Source organism: Hemitrygon akajei, chromosome 10, assembly GCF_048418815.1.
Source record: "Hemitrygon akajei chromosome 10, sHemAka1.3, whole genome shotgun sequence".
NCBI classification, from domain to species: domain Eukaryota; kingdom Metazoa; phylum Chordata; class Chondrichthyes; order Myliobatiformes; family Dasyatidae; genus Hemitrygon; species Hemitrygon akajei.
The window spans coordinates 152,209,667-152,233,913 of NC_133133.1; the positions used below are offsets into that span (position 1 = coordinate 152,209,667).

General features: G+C 39.6%; 1 protein-coding gene across 1 annotated transcript; it reads right to left on the minus strand.

Annotated features, from left to right (window-relative positions):
- Positions 1-2,864: 2,864 nt before the first annotated feature.
- Positions 2,865-22,346, minus strand: LOC140734036 (BH3-interacting domain death agonist-like). Its single transcript, XM_073057616.1, has 5 exons — positions 22,059-22,346; positions 21,236-21,473; positions 15,179-15,312; positions 6,930-7,151; positions 2,865-3,489 (listed from the first exon to the last, which is right to left on the minus strand). Exons 1-5 carry the CDS (start codon positions 22,344-22,346, stop codon positions 3,475-3,477), a joined length of 897 nt encoding a protein of 298 aa, XP_072913717.1. The 3' UTR covers positions 2,865-3,474.
- Positions 22,347-24,247: the final 1,901 nt, after the last annotated feature.

The following is a 24,247-nucleotide window of genomic DNA, read 5'->3' on the forward strand; positions in this document are numbered from 1 at the left end:
CTCAACCAGGAAAACCATTCTCCCTGCTATTTTGTTGAGATTACATGCCGTTCTTAACTCTACTAAAAGTCCAAGACAGTATGATTGCATTTATTCATATTTTGTTTTACAGTTCTAATTGCTGGTATGGTACCTCAAATGTAAGATAATGTGGAAGAGTGTATTTGAGGCAAGTGAGGGAGGATGAAATTTTCCAAATATTATGTTATTTTTCAATTCAATTTTTATACCATATTCCAGGCTTTCATGACTTTCTTACCATCTCTCCTGTACAAATTGCCCAGTAATTGTGCTTGTAATTTTTTTTATTACTATGAATTTTGAATTTCTTTGGAAATTTCAAGTTATTTATGTTGTTCAAAATGTTTATCATTATCAGCATCAATTTGCGGTCCATTTCAAAGCTCTTTACTTGACTCTTTCCATTGATTTTTTTAAAAAATTGAATACACATGTATTGTGTTACGATGTCAGTGAAAACTTGGACCAACATATGTGTAATTTGCTATCACATTATCAACAAACTCATTTAAGACTATAACCATAAGATATAGGAGCAGAATTGGGCCATTTGGCCTATCGAGTTTCTCCACCATTTCATTGTCTGATCTATTTTCCCTCTCAACCCCAATCTACTGCCTGCTCCCTAATGCCTTGATTAATCAAGAATCTATCAGCCTCTGCCTTAAATATACAGTAAGTCTTGGCAGCTAGCAAATTCCAGAGATTTATCACTCTCTGGCTGAAGAAATTCCTCATTTCAGTGCTAAAAGGATGCCCCTCTATTCTGAGACTGTCTCCTCTGCTCTTAGACTCTCCCACCATAGAAAACATCCTCTCCACATCCACTCCATCAATACTTTTCACCACCTTTGTGTTTCAGTGAGGTCACCCCTCATTAACAGTATGTTGTGGTGTAGTTTTGTTTTTGCCAACACATAAAAGATTTTTCCTCCCCCAAGTTCCTTTGCTCGCACCAACAATCCCAGACAATTCCACGTGCTCATTATAGTCTTCAACAATTTGTTAATTCATGTTTCCTTGTATTTAAATTAACTTAAATTTCAACAGGAACTTAACAATTGTATTATAACTGGATTCCATTTTTTCCATGTGTTTAGGTAGTATTAAACCTGAAGATGCTCTAGATCCAATATAAACAGAGCAGTAAGTTACCATCATGAAATGTAACCCTGTGTCTCTCCAGGTATTCCTGACCCAGGAATCTCCAGCAGGTTTCCAGTATATGTACATTTGTTTTTGTTCTGCTTAAGACGTTACCAGAATTAAGTAAACCAAGACAGCAGCCAACCTTTCATTCAGTTGTGCCTCCTGCAGTTCAATAGAATCATGGTTGGCTTATTTGATTTTGGTTCCAGTTTCCTGGACTAACTCCCAATTCCCTTGCTTCCATTCCAAGTCCATTATTTGCATTTTCATACCTGGGATTAACATGGCGAGGAGAATTTTCCCCCATGGAGAAACATGAAACAGAAACATAATTAAACTATCATTTATGTTGAGTATGCTTTAGCCTGCGCTTTGTTGAATAAGAGAATTCTAAAGGTTTTTATGCTTTTGTGTAAGTATCTCATCTCAAATCTAAATAGTCAGGGTCTTAAATTCTTGCCATCACCCCAGCAATCATTCACTCAACCTTTGTGATTTAAATTGACCAAATCTTTATTTTGGGAACCAGTCCAGTTACTTCAAGAGGTAAACGTATCAATCCTCAAACGGAGGCAAAAACTGTAGAGTATTGTCATTACATCAGAACACTACAAAGTCAGCTTTAATGTTAGTTATATCTTTTAAAATTGGAATTAATCATATTTGCTTTCATTAAAAAGTTGGCAGAATCAAAATTGCTCAAGTTCTGTTACTGCATTCTTAGTTCATGATATAACACTAACCGCTCTAATCATTCTTCCTTAAACTGGTATTTTCTGTTTTTCTAATCTGCTGCAGCTTTTCCATGAAGGAAATTCTGGAAGTTTGAAACAACTACCCAGCATCTATGTAGCCATCTATTTTATTACAGTGGGATGTGGGAATTTGGATGGGTGAGATTTCCCTTAAGTTTCTCCAGAACCATCTTTTTACTGCATTTAAGTACTAATAATTCCTCTGTACTCATCACCTACAGTTAATGAAAGTTCCACTGTGTTTGTTTAATGCCTCATTTATTTCCCCTGCATTTGATCTATTTGCTATTTTTGCATAGCATTTTCCCATTATTTTTCAGTAAACTCATTTTACCTCTATCAATTTTAGGTCATTTTTCTTCCTAAAAACTCCTAACTTTTAGCAATTGACAAAATTAAACTTCAAACTAATCAATCCCCCTTGGTTAAATGTTTCTTAAAAAGATGTACATTCGGTGAGAATTTTGTAATGTCTTTAAATGTTTGCTTCTATAGCTGAAAGCAAATATTTTAAATCTGATTTCCCCCCCTCTATAACACTCAAGCCAATTCATCCTTTAAGTGGCTTTAATAAATTTCATGTCAAATTTTTGGCACAATGCAGTTCAAAAGAAAGTTTTTTAAAATTTCTACTGTTATGAACTTATCCTCTGAATTTCTTCAGCCATTCTGATTTTGCCCATTTTAAAAAAAAAATTCTATTTGGACATTGTGTAATTAAATTTGTTCAGACATATCATGGGATAAATTTCTATCATAGATCAAATAATTCTAATTTTTCACCAGCAAATGTATCATTTTTGTGTGGAATTCAGAAATTTGCATACATTCACAACTCTGCTAATCCTTAAGATACCTTAATAGGTGTTTGTCTTACTGCAAGATCCGAATAATATATAAATGCAAGTGTTTTAAAATGAAGGAAATCAACTGCAACTGTATTTGTTAAATGTTTTATTTTGCTAAGTCACAGAAAACTCAAGTTGCAAATACCATCTATTAAATTCAGAAGCTATACAGTAAACAAGTTCAATATTGCTTTGTTCAGTTATTTCAGTAAAACTCCATTATTCTGGCACATTTGAGACGTTAATTGTTCTGGATGGGTAGACTTCCCATAGCAGATTTTAGTTTTAATATTGCGACACATTAAAATGTTGCACAATCATAAATTTCCCAGGGAATCTAAAGAACTTAAAGGCAGAGCCAACCAGGAACAAAGCAATTGGAATTCCCAAGTAACTACCGGTAGATAGTTGGAGTTTTACTACACTTTGACATACATAATACAAGAAATATCATTGATCCTTCAAACTCACTTTAGTAAGGGAATAGACTTTAAAAGTTATACATTTAAAAGAGATTTTAATAATGAGACTTTTTCTTTTAAAAATTTTAAAATCAACAAGTCTTCGGCTAGGTCGCTGATAACTATTGTAAATTTCAGTTATTTAATTTTATTATTCAAATAAAATGGCAATTGCAATGTAAACAAGTTTAAACATGGAGAAAACCATCAAGTAGAACTGTTATCCTCTTGCATGAGGTTTCAATTCAAGTGGTCCTGTAAAGAAAAAGGAAACATTGGGTTTACTAATTGTGTAACAGAATAAACAGCTAGGCAAATTTAGTTGACAGCTATCTACAATCCAAACATTCAGTGACTGCAATGAAGAAAATGATCAGCCATCTTTTACTCAAAGCCAACTGAATTACATACAGCCATATACATAAAGCAGCAGCACGTCCATTACCCATGTGGAAATAAGGAAATCATTCTTATTGGAATGTCTAAAGTGAAAAAATTACTCCAAGAAAAAAAGTTAACCTAGTCAAATTTAGGTTTAAGCTTGGTTCTAGCTAATATAGGTCAATTTGGAGTTCAAGGGAACAACAACCGTAAAGTACTACAAAACCAAACTGGAAAGAATCCTCTCAAATAATGTTTAGTTTCCAAGTCATGTCAACGTGGTCAACCTTTTGCAACGTGTTTAAGCCAAAGAAGGACATGTTCTAAGCTGCTATTTCAATCGCAGGAGAACAATATATCCATTTTCCAGATGAAGAATTAAGCTGAATGTCTTTCTCCAGCCTACAAATAAAACAATGGCCTGGGGACTTCTGCTGTCCTAGCTAACATTTTTACTGTTCAACCATTACCACAACGTACATTTGGTGATTATTTAACTTCTGTACCCCTACCTTCTGCAAATTAGTTGCCAAATCTCTCCTGTTATGCATCAAAATAAAACACTTAATTGGCTATCAATTGCCTGGAATTACTTAGTCTTTTTTAATTCAATGGAGAGCAGTAAATGTGGAAGCACAAATCTGCAAGCAAACAGCATACACCCTCACATGCACCTCCCATTTCATGGCTGATGTCTCGCAGCTCTACTTAGGCTACATCCACACTACGCCGGATAAATCCGTAACCGAAGCTTTTTCTCTTTGTTTTTACCCTCCACCCACACTAAAACGGTGTTTTCGTCTCCTGAAAATGGAGCTTTTTAAAAACACTTTCCAAGGTGGATATTTTTGAAAACGCTGCTCGGGCAGATCAGAGTGGACTGCATAACCGAAGACTTCTGAAAACACTATCAGACGGCAGCGCGCTATTTCATTGTTTTCTTGAACACAACCTAACAATTTCAGAACAGATGGCAACGAGACTGAAGCCAGAAGAGTTAGAAATGTACTCACCAAATACTTTGACCCGTAACTTATTGAATAAATAAATATACTGTACTGACTTTGCCATTTTCTGTCCTTGCTCATATGAAGGTGGTTTACCTACTTATGCAAGTACTTCTCTGACAATAGATGTGTAACAGCCTAATGTAACATTGTATGGAAATACAAGATAACACTGATGCAGGCATGTTTTATACATTTAACAAGGTGCTTTATTAATGCAACAGAGTTAGTCTGTTTTTCAATGTTCGTCGTCAGCCAGGTCATACTGTCCGTGAACTCCCTGTCAGTTGCCGCCGTACGCTCCAGTATTTGTTTTTTTTACTTTTAAGTTATCCTGCGTGAAAGCCAACAACTGTCCGTTGTTTAAGTTTTTCTAGTCTGTAACCACACAAACGTGCACTTTTACGGCGAGATTCAACACCAAGCACGTCGTTTGTTTTCAGTAGATGTGTCCTGCGCAGGCACAGGAGGAGGTTCGCTGAAATCTCCGTTTCAATGTGGATAGAAATATTTTCAAAAATGCATAGTGTGGACGCCTATCGTTTTTACGCGAAACCGGCTTTTTCAAAATTATCCGGTCTAGTGTGGATGTAGCCTTATTCTCAGGTGGGATTTGAAACCCATTAAAACAGCTGGATAGTTAACATTTTTAAAAAACTTTGGAAAACTCATTTGATTCATTTGTCTTTCAGAAGGAAACCTGGCACCCTAAACCAATTCAGTATTAAGGCCTAGATAGAGTGGACATAAAGAGCATGATTTCAAAAGTAGGAATGTCTAGAAAGGATTTTAGCACAGAGTCAGAATACAGGGATGTCCCTTTAGAACAGAGATGAGGAGGAATTTCTTTAGCCAGAGGGTGGCAACTCTAAAATTCACTGCCACAGATGGCTGTGGAGGTCACATCATTGGGTATAATCACAAGGGGCATTGAAAACATCATTCCTTTTCTCAGGGAAAGGGAGTTTAAAACTAGACAGTTTAAGGTGAGAAGGGAAAGATTTCAAAGGGCACCTGATAATCATGTTTTTTCACATGCAGGAATCATGGGATTGTTCTAAGAGTTGGCATGGACTTGGCAGACCAAATGGTGCAATGGCAGAGCAGACTCGATGGGCCAAATGACCTAATTCTGCTGCCACGTCTTATGGTCTTGTATTAAAAGCAGAGGTTGATAGGTTCTTGATTAGTAAGGTTGTCAAAGGTTATGGGGAGAAGGAAGGAGAATAGTGTTGAGGGGAATAAATCAGCCATGATAGAATGGAGGAACAGGTCAGATGGGTCGAATGGCCTAATTCTGCATCTATGTCTAACGGTCTTTTAAAAGACTCTAGTGTGACTGATTCTAAATTGTCCTCTAGGATTCTAGTCCACTTCTGGACTAGATGGATAATAGATGCAGCATCATTCATATCCCCTGAGCAAAACACCATCTTTGCAAGTTAACATTGCTGATTCTTCCTTTCAGGTATGCTGAGGATTCAAAGCCTTGCAGATCTCTACCCTTAAGGCCAGTTCTCTATAGCATTGACTGGAAAACAGAATAAAAGCCTAAATGCCCAACCAAAGTAACACACAGACAAAATACTGGAGGTCTGGCAACATCTAGGGACAGGAACAGAGTGGACATTTCAGGCAGAGTTACTCTGGGTTTCCAGCATCTGCAGAATCTCTTGTGGTTTAAAGCCTAACCAAATACTGTTTGTATGCCCAAGACAGTCATATGAACTCCTGGATGAAAACGATAGTGTTTTGGTGAACACAGATAATAGAGCTTCATTTGTTTTGGGGCCTTTAATGGACCTTCCTTCGAAATGCAAAGATGACTGAACCAACTAAGAACAATAATGCTGCTTAAGTAGATGTGGAAAAACAGAAATATTTCACACAGTACAGTCACCCGTGAACCAGGTATCAGTGGGAAAAATACAGTGCTCAACTGGCTTTTAAAAAAAAAGTACTTTTATCACTATGGTCTCAAATTGCCATTTAGTCAAAACTGCCTGTCCTACTGCTTTTGGTTGCATTTGATTTCTGGTTTCTTTGCTCACCAGATTATTCTATTAAGCCACAATTTCAAATTCTGTATTTGTACTGTATTCAGTTACTTGCATTGGTTTGCCAATGATCTAAGTAGCCCAAATCAATGTTCCCCAATGTTCTTGGCTTACATTCCTCTATTATATTGCCAACAACAGAAACAATATTAAATATTTTGTTGTTTTCCTACCATCTGTCAGTATCACACTGATCAATTCAATGATGCCAATTTCTTAATGTTACTTAATCAATAGGAAATAAACTTACCCATCCTCCTATATTCTGAATGTAACCTTGAAGCTTTGTGGTTATATACTGTACAGTGGTTCTGAATAGGCGAGGAAGCAATCGAGGCTGCTCCAATACAGTCTTTTCTAACAGCAAAAGTGTCAGTAACAGAACACCTTTCTCCCGTGGCATATCTTGAACAACCGTGGTCCTTTGATCGGTCAAGCCGTTAATTATGACTGACAAAGTTGTAGTTTCATCCTGATTTAATTAAAAAATACATAATTCAAATGTAAATAGCATTAAAATACAATTAGTGTTAATTACATTTTTAACTTGGGTTAATAAAATTAAAAGCAAGTAGGACGGCAAAGAGACCATAAATATCCTTTGCATGATCAATGTGGAGCCAAGGTCTGAGATGAATATTTCACCTCTATATTCACCACGGATAAGGATAGACTGCGGGTTCAGAGAGATATGTGCATAAGAACATAAGAAATAGGAGCAGGAGGAGGCCGTCTAGCCCGTCAAGCCTGCTCCACTATTCAATAAGATCATGGCTGATCTGGCCACAGACTCATCTCCATCTACCTGCCTTTTCTCCATAACCCTTAATTCCTCTACTATGCAAAAATCTATCCAACCTTGTCTTAAACATATTTACTGAGGTAACTTCCACAGATTTCATTATTCACTGGGAAAAGCCGTTCCTCTTCATCTCTATCCTAAATCTACTCCCCCAAATCTAGGTTACGTCCCCTAGTTCTAGTCTCACATACCAGTGGAAACAACTTTCCTGCCTCTATCATCTATCTCTCATAATTTTATATGTTTCTATAAGATCGCCTCTCATTCTTCTGAATTCCAGCGAGTACAGTCCGATGTGACTCAATCTCTCCTCATCCCTGGAATCAACCTGGTGAATCTCCTCTGCATTCCCTCCAAAGCCAGTATATCCTTCCCCAAGTAAAGAGACTAGAACTGCACACAGTACTCCAGGTGTGGCCTCACAAGTACAGTCAGCTCTCCTTATCTGTGAGGGATTGGTTCCGGGACCCCTCGTGGATACCAAAAAACGCGGATGCTCAAGTCCCTTATTTAACCTGCTTCAGTGCGGTGGACTTTAGGACACAGCGGAACCCCTGACCTTATTTAACCCGTCTCAGAGCAGTGGTCTTTAGGACCCAGCAGAGCTCTTAATCCACAGTGTTTCTGTTCACGAAAATAATCACGATCACGATTAAAATAAAGTGGAATAATAAAGTGATCGTAAAGAGGTGAAACGCCATCAGTCACTGGAAAAGCGTTAGGCTATGTCGGTCAATGATCGGAACAATTTTAAAGGATAAAGTGAAAAAGACCCTGCCCTGATGAAAACTACAATTATTACTAAGTAATGCAGTGGTTTAATTATTGAAATACATGTTTCTTGAGTGTTTTATATGCATAGAAGGTAAAATACATACTATTTTCTAAGACAAACGTTTGACTAACTGACGCTAAATAATACCAGATGTATCTGTTCCGACTTACTTAGTAAGAGAACCTCTGATTTTTTTCGATCCCGATCCACGATAACCTACGCACATCCTCCCGTATACTTCAAATCATCTCCACATTACTTATAGTACCTAATACAATTTAAATGCTATTTAAATAGTTGTTACACTATTGTTTAGGGAATAATGACAAGAAAAAAAGTCTGTACATGCTCAGACAACGAGTGCTGGAAGAGCACTTCCAGGTTTTCTCAATTCACGGTTAGTTGAATTCGCGCATGCGGAACTCACGGATAAGTTGGGCCAACTGTACCCTGTACAGCTGCAGCACAACCTCCCTGCTCTTAAATTCAATTCCTCTCGTAATGAAGGTGAACATTCCATTTGCCTTGATAGCCTGCTGCACCTGCAAACCAACCTTTTGTGATTCATGCACAAGCACTCCCTAGTCCCTCTGCACAGCAGTATACTACAATTTTTTAAACATCTAAATAATAATCTGCTCTTCCATTTTTCCTTCCAAAATGGATGGACCCCCCGGCCATTTACCAACATTGTACTCCATCCCGCCAGACCCTTGCCCACTCACTTAACCTATCTACATCTCTCTGCAAACTCTCCGTATCTTCTACATAATTTGCTTCTCCAGTCAATCAACAAACTTAGATACGCTACAGTCGGTCCCCTCTTCCAGATCGTTAATGTATATCGTGAAGTTGTGGGCCCAGGGCCGACCCCTGTGGCACACCACTCACCACTGATTGCCAGCCAGATTAACACCCATTAACCAACTCTCTGCTTTCTATGTAGATGTAGATCTATGTATACATGTTTCTATATAGATACAGGAATTCAGGAGCTCACAGGAATTAAGTGGGAGATGTTTGGCATGATGAAATGCATAAAAGTTGATTAAATTCCCAGGGTCAAGCAAGATCTGCCCAAGGAACCATGGAAGTAGAGAATCAGTATTTGGCAGAGATTTTTACATCTTCATTGGCCACAGGTGATTGTTAAGACAGTTAATACTACTTTTTTAATGTCAGTAAGACAAAAGAGATGAGTCAGGTAACTACAAGCCAGTAAATATTTCAACAGTAAGAGGGAAATTAGTGAAGAAAGTGGATTTGTATACATTTGGAGAAGCGGTAGCTGTCCTAGGATGGTCAGAATGGCGTTGTGTGAGAAATCCTGCCTCACTAATTTGAACTTTTCTTGAGGTAGCGAGGAAAATAGCATTCTGCCTTCACAGAATGGAACGAAAGGGAAACTACACCAATGGTAGAACTCATCCAACATGTTACATCTGCTTAAATTTAAAGTTGCTGCTCTCTGATAATTCAAAACTATTGTTTCACTCCATCAGAGTTGAAAGTGTCAGTTTAGACAACAGTTTGTGGGTTCTCAATCTGACAGGTTCAGTATGTTTTTCAAAAGAAAATGTGCCAAACACCCAATTTCATTAAAATACATAATTCAAATGTAAATAGTATTACGTGCAATTAGTATTTATTAAATGTTTAACCTGGGTTAATAAAGCAAAGTAGGAGGGCAAAGAGGTAGTTTTCTAACCCACATTCTCCAATAATGTTCATTGCTTAAGTGTTCAGTTTTCAAACAGGAGAGGAGTTGGAATCAAGCAGATTTTTAATAAATAATTTTAAATGTCATTTTTAAAAAAAATACTCAATGCCAATTAAAACCATCTGAATGTGATTCCCCAAAGTCATTATTTTAAAGTTTCTACAGATTTACTTAGGAATATACCGTAGATTCCGGATTTTAAGCCGCTACTTTTTTCCCACATTTTGAACAGCTTTGAACTCTGCGGCCTTTAATACGGGGCGGCTAATACATTATTTTTTTCATGCCGCCAAAAACATTTTGCCTCGTAACAGTAGACCAATAAAATTGATGAGTAGTTCACAGAGGTCCAATGAAATTGTACGATAAATCAAGCGCACTTTCACAATTAAATTTTTGTAAATCAGTCATTTGTACTCACCCTCATCAACATGGAAAACACTCGAAGAAAAGCATTGTGCTGCCTTTATGGCAGTTATTTAGTTTATAATATTTTCGCTTAGTAATTCATTTTCTAGTTAAAGTTAGAACTGTTTTAACTATATTTGTTTTCTGTACTACATCGCGGGATGCTATGACGTCACACCCGGTTTCACCGCGTCTTGTGGGAAAAATGCCGGTTTGTGATAAACAGGAAGGCGGGGGGCGAGCGGCGGAGCGAAAACGCTGCTTTTAAGTTAAAGGCGATCAATAACTTTTCCTGGTAGGCTGCAGTATATATATTTTTTACCAGTCGTTAGGAGATATTGGAATGTTGTTCAGTAAAAAAGTATACGCAACGTATATTTAAAAGTAGCCGCGTTACAGGCACGGTTCGAAAAAAAGCATTTGCAATATGTATTTGTTTATGTTACCATATGGATTTAATTAAAAGTTAAAAAATCCTCACGTGTAATATCTTTCTGTGTAAATATCTCATATTACAACGTGGGACACCTGCGGCCGAAAATCCGGTGCGGCCTGTACAAGTAAAAAATTGATTTTATTTCTAAAATTAGAGCCAGCGGCTTTTAATCAGGTGCGCTCTGTAGTCCGGAATCTACGGTACATGTTATGTGGATGTTGCAATCATTGATATTTACTGCTCATGTTTAATTGGCCTCCAGATGGCAGTGGTGAGTCACCTTGTTGAATTATTGGGGGGAGAGATGCAGGATATGTTGTTTGATTTTAGCTGCCGCCTTCAATTCAAGGGCATTTAGGGACAGACAATAAATGCTGGTCTTATCCTTTAAACTCTGGGATTTAAAAAAAAACAGATCCAATTATAAGTTTCCAAGTGAAAATATCATGCAACTAGGGGAGGAAAATGTAAAGTTCAAAGTAAAATTTCATCAGTAAGAGGGAAGTAAAATTTATTATCAAAGTACATACATGTCACCACATACAACCCTGAGATTCTTTTTCTGTGGGCATACTTACGAAATCCAAAGATTAGTCACTAAACTGTAAACATCAGGAATTGTAAACTGTAAACAAACTATATAAATGTAGATGTAAATAAATAGCAATAATAAACATAAAATAACAAGAGTCCTTTAATGAGTGTAGTTATCCCCTTTTGTTCAAGAACCTGATGATCGAGGACTAATAACTTCTTGAACCTGGTGGTGCGAGTCCTGAGGTACTTGTACCTTCTACCTGATGGCAGCAGTGAGAAAAGAGCATGGCCTGGGTGGCGAGGATCTTTGATGATGGACGCTGCTTTCCTACGGCAACATTTCATGTGGACTCCTTTGTTCTTGCTGCTGCTGGAGGTGGTAGGTTTGAAGACCAAGACCAAGGATATTGGATCAGGTTGCTATGCTTCTTGAGCTGCATCCAGCCAGTTCAGTGCCAAATTTGTAGCAGATGGGCAGCTTGTACAAGTAAAACAATCTACTAAATCAAGCCCAGTTTAAAAACCTACAAATGCTCTGCTTGTAGTACAACAGTTTTAAACCCCTCTGGTGAAGATGGTCCAGAACAAACCTGGGAGTACAGCAATTTCATGCCACTCAGCGCACCTCAAAGCGAAGGCAGCCAGTGTGTTGCAGTTAGTAATACAATGGTACACCTCTGTCAAGCTCTGGATCCCTATTAACCCTATATATAATCTGCATGTTGTTAGCAGAGTATTTGCATTCAAATCATGTTATTTCCCTCATCGCTATATTGACGTACCGTTTGAGTTTGAGTGTGAATCCACAAGTGTCCTCCAGTGAAATCTCATAAAGACTTGAGAATTAATTGGGATGAAACTTTCAGGAGTTAAATCAGAACGTAAAACATTCATACACAGAATCTGGGTGGTGCATCTGTAAATACATATTTTCTTGAAGAGAAAGAATACAGCAGGTGTTTCCTGCAGCAACTCTCATTGCAAAGATGCCTCAAGAAGGTACAATCCATCAGTAAGGACTCTCAGTATCCAGGACACGCCCTCTCAATACTACCATCAGGAAAGAGGTACAGAAGCCTGTTTTAGAGACAGCTTCTCCCCACACCCCCCCCCCCCCAAAACAGGCTTCTGCACAGCACATGAACACTACCTCGCTATTCCTGTTGTACTTTTTTAAATTTTAGCTTATTTGTAATTTAGTAATTTTTTAAATCTTGTACTGTACTACTCCCTCAAAAAACAACAAATTTAATGACGTACATCAGTGATAATGAACCCGATTCTGATAGCACTTGGCTCGCCACGTCAATAAGTGGCTTTGGAGCAAAGCCAGGTTTGTAAGCAAAGCCAGACTTGCTTCATCTTTGGGTAAAATGTGGCCCTGCCAGGGGAGAAAAAAGTATTGAGTTTCTGGATCCATCACTGGTACAGAGAGGCTGAGTGAAGGATGTTGTGAGATCTGTCTGATTAGAATCCAGGTTCATTCACATGCAGACACACCATTTGGACACAAGTAAAGGCCAGCTGATAGAGTGGTTAAGAAAGAATATGGTATGTTGGCTTTCATTAGTGTACGCATTGAGTTCAAGAGCCACGAGTTAATGTTACAGCTCTAAACCACACTCAGAATTGTTATGAATGTACCACAGCTCTGAGGGGCCGAAGGGTGCGGGACCAGCCCCCTCCTTCCGGAGAATCGCAAGATCGCTATTAATTCGGGTCTTGGACCCAGGAAATGAGAGACAATGCAACGGATTTGACCATTGTTCTTAGAGACACCTGTGTGAATTGCAACTCTATAGTACGTGCCAGCTATCAGGGACATGGACACCCTCGGGCAATGTGGGGTGGGGATTGTATCACCCTACCTTGATTGACATCTACAAATTTGCCGGTCATGATAAAAAGGGGACTGCAGGAGGCAGTACCTCAGGGACGCACCAGAAGGAGAGACCATCGCTCATCGCTCCCGTGAGGATGGGAAGCTGTTCGGGAGCCGTGTGTGATTTGGTTCCCCTAGCTTGGGGAACAAGTGGCTGATAACCCCGAAAAAGACTTCAAAATGACAACGGGGAACCCACGTTCCCGATTCAACGAGTTGAGTCCAAAAGGCTGGCAAGTTTATTTTCTCTCTCCAACACGTGAGACCCCAGCGGTCCCTGAAAGGCTAAAAGCCTGTATGAACTTCCGAGACTTTGATATTTCCATCGGACAATAGTTTTACCCCTAGACAAATGATAGAGCTACTTCTTATTGTTGATTATTACTATACCCGCGCTTTAGATTGAGTATTGACGACGTATATTATCTGAATGTTTGGATTAACCTTACTTTTGTGCCCCTTTATAAATAAAAACGTTTAAAAATAGTACCATCAGATTTCAGCGGACCTCTCTCTCTTTGCTGGTAAGTGACCCAGTTACGGGGTTCGTAACAGAATAATGTGTTCAGTTCTGGTTGCCTCATTATAGGAAGCATATGGAAGCTTTAGAGAAGACAGAGATTTACAAGGATACTGCCTAGATTTGAGGGCATGTCTTATGAAGACAGGTTGAACAAGCCTGGGCTTTTCTCTCTGGAATGGAGGAGGATGAGAGGTGACTTGATAGAGGTGTACAAGATGATAAGAGGCATAGATCAAGCGGAGAGATAGAGGATTCTTTCCCCCCAGGGCAGAAATGGCTCATGTAAGGGGGCATAATTTTAAGACGATTGGAGGAATGTATGGGGGGCCTGTCAGAGGCAAGTTCCTTACATAGAGTGGTAGTGTGTGGAATGTTCTGCCAGGATGGTGGTAGAGGCAGGTATGTTAGGGACATTTAATACACTCTTAGATAGGCACATGGATGATAGGAAAAAATAGGACTATGTAGGAGGGGACTGATTTTAGATTAGTTTAAAAGGACAGCACAACCTCATGCTACAAAAGACCTGTATTGTGCTAATCCTTGAGTTCGACCCTTTTTAAACTTTGAAATAGTTTTTTTAATATTTTAAAGTAAGTGTTCAGGTGCATTTTAAAAACATTATTGAAATGTAACATAACTTAGGAATAAAATAATTCTTAAATTAAGATGTGTTACAAAGCCATGACAACTTTCACAAGAAGCAACACTTTGCTAACAAACTTGTCTCTGTCTAGGGTCATGTTTATACAGTGGTTTACATCTATACACAAAGATGCGCTGTAGATGAAGTCCTGCCTCAAGAAACCAACATCTATCATTAAAGATCCCTACCATTCAGTCCATGCCCCCTCCCAGGGTCAAGAACATCTTTCCTGTAACCATTAGGTTCTTGAACCGACCTGCACAGTTTATTCCTATTATCTTAATTCTATTACCTCAGCAATAGAACACTAAAGACCACACCAGGAACTTGTTTCTAGTTATGTTTTTGCATTTTGCACAGCCTTCATCTTTGCTGTCTTATACAATTTATGTTCCAGGTGCTGACTGATACTTCACGCCTGTGATGGTGCTGCAAGTTTGTTATTGTGCTTACGTCTATGACAGTAAACCCAACTTGATTCCAAAATAAATAACGGCTATGTAAGTGCTGGGTATCCTCACGTTTGCAAAACTCAAGAGCAGCTGAAATGAGGGACTGTATTGGGAAAATGCTTTTAATTAGAAAATGTATTTAAGATGGAGATACGGGGCCAGCTCAGGAAGTGACAACTAAAGAAATTTACTGATGCGTTATCTGTCAAAAGGCAAGTAATACTAACCCACTGGACATAAAGTGGATTCCTATTTGTTCATAAAAATAACTGCTGTGTTATTTACGTAAACATGATCAAATAGGTGATAGATGCTTACCTCTTGGGACCGAGGTCTTTCATTTGCGTGGATAAATTGTTCAACCACATGAGGATTAATGTCTTGTTCCAACCTATCTCCCATTTGAGCTAAGCGTTCACCTATGTCTCTGTACAATTCTTCATCAATAGGAGCTTCAGGAAATAAAATGACAGGTATATTAGTTTTAATTTCAATTACCAACAACTGAGTATTAAATACTCTTAGTTACAGCTGCTGTTGTACAGACAGACATACTTTATTGATCCCGAGGGAAATTGGGTTTCATTACAGCCGCGCCAACCAAGAATAGTGTAGAAATATAGCAATATAAAATCATAAATAATTAAATAATAAGTTAATCATGCCAAGTGGAAATAAGTCCAGGACCAGCCTATTGGCTCAGGGTGTCTGACTCTCCGAGGGAGGAGTTGTAAAGTTTGATGGCCACAGGCAGGAATGACTTCCTATGACGCTCAGTGTTGCATCTCGGTGGAATGAGTCTCTGGCTGAATGTACTCCTGTGACTAACCAGTACATTATGGAGTGGATGGGAGTCATTGTCCAAGATGGCATGCAACTTGGACAGCATCCTCTTTTCAGACACCACCGTCAGAGAGTCCAGTTCCACCCCCACAACATCACTGGCCTTATGAATGAGTTTGTTGATTCTGTTGGTGTCTGCTACCCTCAGCCTGCTGCCCCAGCACACAACAGCAAACATGATAGCACTGGCCACCACATCAAATATACATTTGATATTTCACTTTTTTTTGTTTTTATAATATGTTTTCACTGGAGCCAGCATCAGCGCACAAAACCTCATGATTGAGATGACGAGATTAATTATCTGAAGGTCATTGCGTTGTGTCCTTGAGCAAGGCACTTAACAACACATTGCTGTGACAACACCGGTACCAAGCCTCTTGGGTCCTAATGCCCTTCCCTTAGACAACATCGGTGTTGTGGAGAAGGGAAAGCTTACAGCTTGGGCAACTGCCAGTCTCCCATACAACCCTGCCCAGGCCTGCGCCCTGGAAACTTTCCAAGGCGCAAATCCACGGTCTCTCGAGACTAACAGATGTCTGCATCCCAGTGCTCATCTTTTTAAAAGAATCACAACTGTGTGGAAATTTGTATAAAATTTCAAATTTACCTTATTACCAAAAAAATACCAGAAATCTGAAGTTATAAATGTTCACCAAGTCAACAGGTACCCATGAAAAGGTTATTCTTACAAGCTGATGAACAAATGATCAGTAGCATGCAATGAGATGATGAGTTATATCTGTAGAGAGAAACAGCTGCAGTTTCAGGCTGACAACCTTTCACCGCAGTTCTCATACAGGGACACATATCTGAAAAGTTAGCTGTTTCTCAAGTTATTGCCTACTCATTGAGCATTATCTCAAATTTGTAGCAATTGCAATAATCTTACCTAAGTTCTGACACTACTTTTGTTCTCGATTTCATTCACCTTACTTCCTTCTGTTTATGCCTCCTCCAGACCATGATTAGTAAGTCCTCACATACTCTCAACAGATCCTTTAATGATTTGTCTTAGTCATGGCAAATTCATTTTGCCTTTCCTCAAATATGGAGGGAAAAAAACCATCCTCTCGTTTTTTTTTGTTCTAAGTCCATAACTCCCTTGAATCCAAACACTCAGAACTTGTCACTGCATGAAAGGCATGCTCTCCATGCTATTATCCTCACTTTCTGCAACTTTAGCTTCAGTATTCAATTGGCTATTCAGTTTGAGCTCAATGGGAAATGTGTCAACCATTTTGGAGAGTGTGAGCAATTTCAAGTTCCTGGGTGTCAAGATCTCTGAGGATCTAACCTGGTCCCAACATATCGATGAAGCTATAAAGACGGCAAGACAGTGGCTATATTTCATTAGGAGTTTGAGGAGAATTGGCTTGTCAACTAAAACACTTGGATACTTCTACAGATGTACCATGGAGAGCATTCTGACAGGCTGCACCACAGTCTGGTTTGGGGGGTGGGGTGGGGGGGGGGGTGGAGAGAGGCTACTGCACAGGATCGAAAGAAACTACTGAAAATTGTAAAATCAGTAAGCTCCATCGTGGGCACTTGCCTCCATAGTATCCAAGACATCTTCTAGGAGCAGTGTCTCAGAAAGGAATACACACACACACACACACACACAGTAGTTGATATACTTTTCTTGAAATTTATCATATATTGCATTATACTGCTGCCGCTAAGTTAACAAATTTCATGACATATACTAGTGATATTAAACCAGATTCTGATTTCTTTCCTATATTTAATTTTGCACAACACACACAAAATGCTGGAGGAACACAGCAGGCTGGGCAGCATCTATGGAAAAAAAATGCTCCTCAGACAGGATGAAGAGATCAATACTCCCCAATGCCATTCGGCTTTACAATTCAACCGCCAGGAGTAAGATATGTTAAAAGTGCCGGGGTTAGGACTCAGTGTATTTAAGTAAACTACTTAAGAACTTTTTAAAAGCTATTATTAATGCTTTTTGAGAGGGTGATTTTAGATGCATATCATATTTTTACTGAGTTAAGTATTGTATGTACCGTAGATGCCGGATTATAAGCCGCTACTTTTTTCCCACGCTTTGAACAGCTTTGAACACTGCGGCCTTTACTACGGTGCGGCTAATGCATGTTTTTTTTTCATGCCGCCAAAAACATTTTGCCTCGTAACAGTAGACCAATAAAATTGATGAGTAGTTCACAGAGGTCCAATGAAATTGTACGATAAATCAAGCGCACTTTCACAATTAAATTATTGTAAATCAGTCATTTGTACTCACCCTCATCAACATGGAAAACACTCGAAGAAAAGCATTGTGCTGCCTTTATGGCAGTTATTTAGTTTATAATATTTTCGCTTAGTAATTCATTTGTTAGTATTTTCTAGTTAAAGTTAGAAGTGTTTTAAGTATATTTGTTTTCTGTACTACATCCCGGGATGCTATGATGTCACATCCGGTTTCGCCGCGTCTTGTGGAAAAATACCGGTTTGCGATAAACGGAAAGGTGGGGGGGGGGGGGGGGGAGCGCATTAGACCCGAGTGAAAACGCTGCTTTTAAGTTAAAGGCGATCAATAACTTTTCCTGGTAGGCTGCAGTATATATTTTTTTTACCAGTCGTTAGGAGATATTGGAATGTTGTTCGTGCACTGTTCAGTAAAAAAGTATACGCAACGTAATTTGTGTGTTACCGATACGTATGTATATTTAAAAGTAGCCGTGTTACAGGCACGGTTCGAAAAAAAGCATTTGCAATATGTATTTGTTTATGTTACCATACGGATTTAATTAAAAGTTAAAAAATCCTCACGTGTAATATCTTTCTGTGTAAATATCTCATATTACAACGTGGGACACCTGCGGCTTAAAATCCGGTGCGGCTTGTACAAGTACAAAATTGATTTTCTTTCTAAAATTAGAGCCTGCGGCTTTTAATCAGGTGCGCTCTGTAGTACGGAATCTACGGTAATTAGTTTTGCTACAATAAGTGTATGGGACATTGGAAAAAATGTTGAATTTCCCCATGGGGATGAATAAAGTATCTATCTATCTAACTGTACTTTTTTCTATAGATTCTGCCTGGCCTGCTGAGTTCCTCCAGCATCTTGTGTCGGTTGCTTGGATTTCCAGCATCTGCAGACTTTCTGTTGTTTATGATTTAATTTTGTACATTTGTCAGATTATGAATATTTTGTTTAACAATTTATAATGCAAACTTCCTTCTTTGATACATTTAACTTATTCAATACCTATGGTGACCAAATTGCCTGTGCTTTTGACTCCAAACTTTCCGTGTACAGTATACAGGTGTGTTCTCCCCCCCAAACCCCACTTCACAAAGGTAGAGCGTTCCTATGAAACCTTTAAGCCGAAATGGCGTAAAGCGAAGAACCATTAATTTATACGGGAAAATTTTTGGTAGAAGCGAAAATCCTCTTTGTAATGCGAAAACAGGTTACTAATGTAGGTCTTTTGTAAAAGCGAAGTTGCGTAAAGCAAACATTCGTAAAGCGGGGGACGCCTGTAGGTGTTAATCAGAGAATACCAACTGTGGGATAATTTACTCAGTATTTTATCAAACTGCAATATTAATTCTTATATTCACTTTATTTTCTTCACCCTGCACTCCTACTCCCTCAAGATGAAAATATTGCAAATCTTCAGTATGTTTAAAGAATATCTTTAGGAAGACTAAGTATGTTTTGGTAAAGGGTTTAATGATAATCCTATTGGGCATTTCTTCTTCAAAGTAGTTAAGCTTTGTGATCGAGCAAGCACTTCTAAAGCTGTGTCATTGCAGTTCAGTAATATTATGGTACAGATCAACCAAGTTCGCCCCTATGCATAGTTTCATTATATATTTTAAATATACATCTGTATGTAAAGAAAGATAAATGCAGATGTGGTTGTTGGTGTCTCTGTATACAATCCTTCAGAAAAATGAGCACCATCTCCAAAATGACTTCCTCAGAAGTTATCCGTCTTTCTCAAAACTCTTCCCTATTACTGATCCAATACTTCGGAATAATTACCACCCAAATTGGAATTTCTCTTTAAAAAAAAATGAATTTGTCAATGTTAATACCCAAGTTTCCTTCTCAACTTCTTTTATTTTTCTGTAAATTGTCAGGCAGTCCACTAAAATCAAAGCACTTTGACACAACATTGCAACTATTGTTACAAAACATAAGTTTTGCAACAATAGTCTAATCTTACTTTCTCAAACAAAAAGAATCAGTATTAGGAACAATCATTTGCAGCAAGTCACAGAAAAGGTGCTGAAATATCAACAGTTCAGAGAATGAACATTCCTAAATCATTGCTGTAAATGTAAGTAAAAAATCTATAGCTCAGTCTTAACCACTCATAGATAAATTTTAAAATTTACTTTCTATTATTAGATGCAATTGAAATGAAAGTACAGGCAAAATTAGCCATTAAGTTATTAATATCCTTAGTTACTTCCTTCATTTAAATGCTCTATGCCTTAGAATATTAGTACTGGCACCTAGAGTTCAAACAATCTAGTTTATATATTTTTAATCATCAGGAATATTGGAACATTGGCCAAATTTCCACAGTATAACTAGAACTAGGGACACTGCTGCTTAGCAGAACTCCATTTCCACCAGGCTGCTCACAAAGTTACCATTTAGAGTGGAGTAATCTCAAACAAGGGGACAGAGGCAGGTGAGGCATGTAGAAGTTTCTACTTGCAGAGGTGGTGATTCAGAATTCTCTGCCCCAGTGGGTGTTGGAAGCTGAATCATTAGAAGTATTTAAAGTAGAAGAATATAATAAATGGGTATGAAGAAGTGGCACAGAAAAGGAGAGGAAATGAGGCCTGCACACTGGCAAGGCAGGCGTGAAGGGTCTGCGACCCTACTCCTACTCTCTTGTGTATATCAATGTTAATCAAGAATAGTATTAGCGCAGACATCCTTGCATTCAACTTTATATACAAGCATCAAAGATTAAATGCAACATATTCAGGGTGAAATTACAAGAACAGAATTTGAAATAAAACAAGGCTCCTGTCAGGCGGCACCCGTGCTGCTGACACTTCAAACAGTTACAACTGCATCGGGTTTCAAGCTCAGAGACGGGCAGACGGTGGGGTAGAACGAACAAGTTAGCGGCCGGGTGGAAGTGGAAAGTTGTTCGATCGAGGAAGGGGCGAGTAAACGCGACCAACTGTTGGGTTCGCTGGATTCACAAGAGCGTGGCAGCAGATTCACTTCCAGCGCCAGCTGTTAAGGGAAAAAGGATACAATGATGGCATCCCACTCTATACAAAGTATGGCATTACAGGTGGTGAGGACAAGGGAAACCATAGTTTGGTGCAGGAGGTGGGGGTGAGAAGGGAGAAGTGTCCCAAGAGCACTTACAGTAAAAGCAAAGTTGCGCAGCAGAATCCTCAACAGGGGGTGAAGGGAGACATCAGTACGATATGTGATAGATCTTGGAAAAATGCGAGAAAGTACGCAATCAAAACAGCTGAAGATGCCAGTAGGTTTGGGGTAGCATCATATTTTAATACCTTCAAACTCTATGGCCGAACGCGAAGATAAAGAACAGCAGTGTCCATCGGTCTGAATATCATCGTCCGACGCTAATTCTTCACGGACTTCTTTCTCTAATTTAGAAATCTCTTCCTCAAGGATGCGATTTTCAAACTTCCTTGTTTTAAGGAATGTCAACAAGATGCATTGTGTTTGCTTTTCGAACACCAGGTCAGTCTCCCAGGGCATGTCCGAAGTGTCTCCCGCTCCTGCAGTCTAAACAAACAGAATCATCGTTAGGGTTTTAGGACGCAAGTGAAAGTCATCTGCAAGCAAGTCTGTGGTTGGGGTGGGTTATTTTGGAGAAAACAAGTAATTCAAGATAGGATTATCAATCCATTAGGCAGATATGACCACCGTAATTAGATGACTATACTTGTTTTTTTAAAATAAAAGGAAGTGCTATAACCGGAAGCTAAACAGTTCTGCTTATTTTTTCCTAAGAAATCTCAGAGCATGTAAAATAATTAACAAAGCAAACTGTTTACAAGTGCTGTCATTAAACTTGGCATAAATAACTCTGGTTCACCCATGTACTCGGCTACAATACCGATGGATAACACCAGCTGCCAGGAAAAACAGCAGTTCCGTTACTCCGACCCACAAATAGAAAATATTCTCAAAACTCAGCGGGCCAGGCAATATTTGGGAAGAGAAACAGTCAGCGTTTGGGTCCGCGAACTCGGATCTCCCTCAAGTTTCCGAGCAGAGTGTCGAGGCCATTGCCACTTCATCGGAGCCGCCGAAGCCTGTGCAGCAAAGGCGGGCGACGGGAGGGAAGTTCCCAGTCTGCTAACTCACTAAGAGCTTTTTCATAAAATATACGGGTGTTGAACCTGGCTGCGGATCGACGTGAAGCTGGATTCGGCAACCCCTGCCGCCTCGCAGTGGACTCGTCACGCCTGAGCTCCGGAAGGCGAGCCGCCCGAGCGTGTCTCCCCGCGGCGAGCGCAGCCCATACGGACCGACTCGGTGAAATTGCCACAGGACCGCTCCGGCGCAGGCGCACACGACTTCCGCCGCTCGTGTCTTCAGGGGAATATCGTACCGTGACGTGTACTTACGTACAATGTGAAGTTCGCCTTGCATGCTCACGGTGAGGGGCCAATTCATTGTTTTGATGGCAGAATGCAGAATAAAATGTTACAACAGCGGAGAAAGCGCAGTGCAGCTCGATATTAAGGTGCAAGATAATAGACAATAGGGGGCAGGAGTCGGCCGTTCGGCCCTTCAAGCCAGCACCGCCACTCACTGTGATCAAGGCTGATCATCCACAATCAGTACCCCGTTCCTGCCCTCTCCCCGTATCCCTTGACTCCGTTATTTTTAAGAGCTCTATCTAACTCTTTCTTGAAAGCATCCAGAGAATTGGCCTCCACTGCCTTCTGAGGCATAGATCCACAACTCCCTGGGTGAAAAAGTTTTTCCTCAACTTTGTTCTAATTGGCCTACCCCTTATTCTTAAACTGTGGCCTCTGGTTCTGGACGCCCCCCCCCCCCCCCCCCCCCCCAACATCGGGAACATGTTTCCTGCCTCTAGCGTGTCCAACCCCTTAGTAATCTTATATGTTTCAATCAGATCCCCTCTCATCCTTCCAAATTCCAGTGTATACAAGCCCAGTCGCTCCAATCTTTCAACATATGACAGTCCCGCCATCCCGGGAATCAACCTCGTGAACCTAAGATCACATAATAAAGTAGATTCTGAGGTCAAGAGTCCACCCTATCTTCAAAGGGAATCATTCCATAGTCTTGAAAACAGCAGGGTGGAAGTTACTCTTGAGCCTGGTGAGGGAGAGCAGAAGAAAGAATGTCTGTGACGGATGGGGGTCTTTGATTATGTGGGCTGCTTTCCCGAGGCAGAGCCCACGGTGGGGTGGCTGGTTTCCGAGATGGTGTCCACAGTTTCGCATTCTCCTGTGCACCAGGCAGGATGAATTAAAAACTAGTGAGGGTTGACCGGGAGAAGCAACATTTCTTCCTCAGAGGCCTGGAGGCATTGGTGAGCTCTCTTGGTCACGTGGTTGGACCTGGAAATCCATCCAAAGAACATGAAGCTCTCAACCTGGGCATTGTTGATATGGACAAAAGACTTTGAGAAGTCAATGACCAGCTTTTTTTGTTCTGCTGACATTGAGGGAAGAGCTGTTGTCCTGAGGCCATGTTCTTCCACTGTTTGCACAATTTGTTCTCCCCCCACCCCATGCACATTGGGTGTTTGACGATCTTCTTCTGTTTTAATGGTTTCTATTGGGGCTCTTTGTTTCATGGCTGCCTGGAAGGAGATGAATCTAAAAGGTCGTGTATACTTCCTGTACTCTGACTCATAATTTTTTCAGGCCACTGTAGATGATCATGCAATGCTATCATCTTGTAGATGGAGTAGAGGATTGCATCTGGTCACTCAGTCATGAATGTATATTGATTAGAGTGGGGCGGGGGTGGAATGCTAAAGACATGACTTCATACAGCACCAGTGTTAAGGACAATCCTTCCTGACCAACAGAATACAATCAGAAGCCAACATTCACAAGGCCAGTCGAAATCTGAAATTAATGATTCATTTCAACATAAGTGGCAAAAACCCCTGACACTGAGCCAGATGGTGAAAAAGTGACTCGCCGTATTGAAACACAATTTTACAACACAAAAACTACAATTTGTGTAAGGACCCAAAAGCAGCATCAGGACAATACCTGAGTCATCTGTTGAATGACAACAAACAACGGCGGGCTTTCAGACTCTACCTACAATGCTGTGCTCTGATTAACAGCTTACAGTACATTTTTTTTAAAAAAATGTAAAATACAAAGTTTTATGTAAGATACAAAAACAATTAGCATTGTAGACTTGCTCCAGCATTAGATTTTCATCAACAATGATCTTCGCAAATTCATCAATGAACTTCTCTGCTGCTTTGTGATCAGCGGACACTTTAAACATTTATTGCTGTGTGTGCTGTACCTTTTCTTAAATTTCAGCAACCAGCC

Bases quoted from the DNA above. Each gene is read 5' to 3' on its own strand.
- LOC140734036 (XM_073057616.1), bottom strand. From the start codon at position 22,346: ATGCAAGGCGAACTTCACATTGTACGTAAGTACACGTCACGGTACGAT. The intron at 21,474-22,058 runs GTGAGTTAGCAG...CTGTTTGTTTAG, and splicing joins ATTTTATGAAAAAGCTCTTA to ACTGCAGGAGCGGGAGACAC. The intron at 7,152-15,178 runs GTAAGCATCTAT...TAATTAAATCAG, and splicing joins AAAGACCTCGGTCCCAAGAG to GATGAAACTACAACTTTGTC.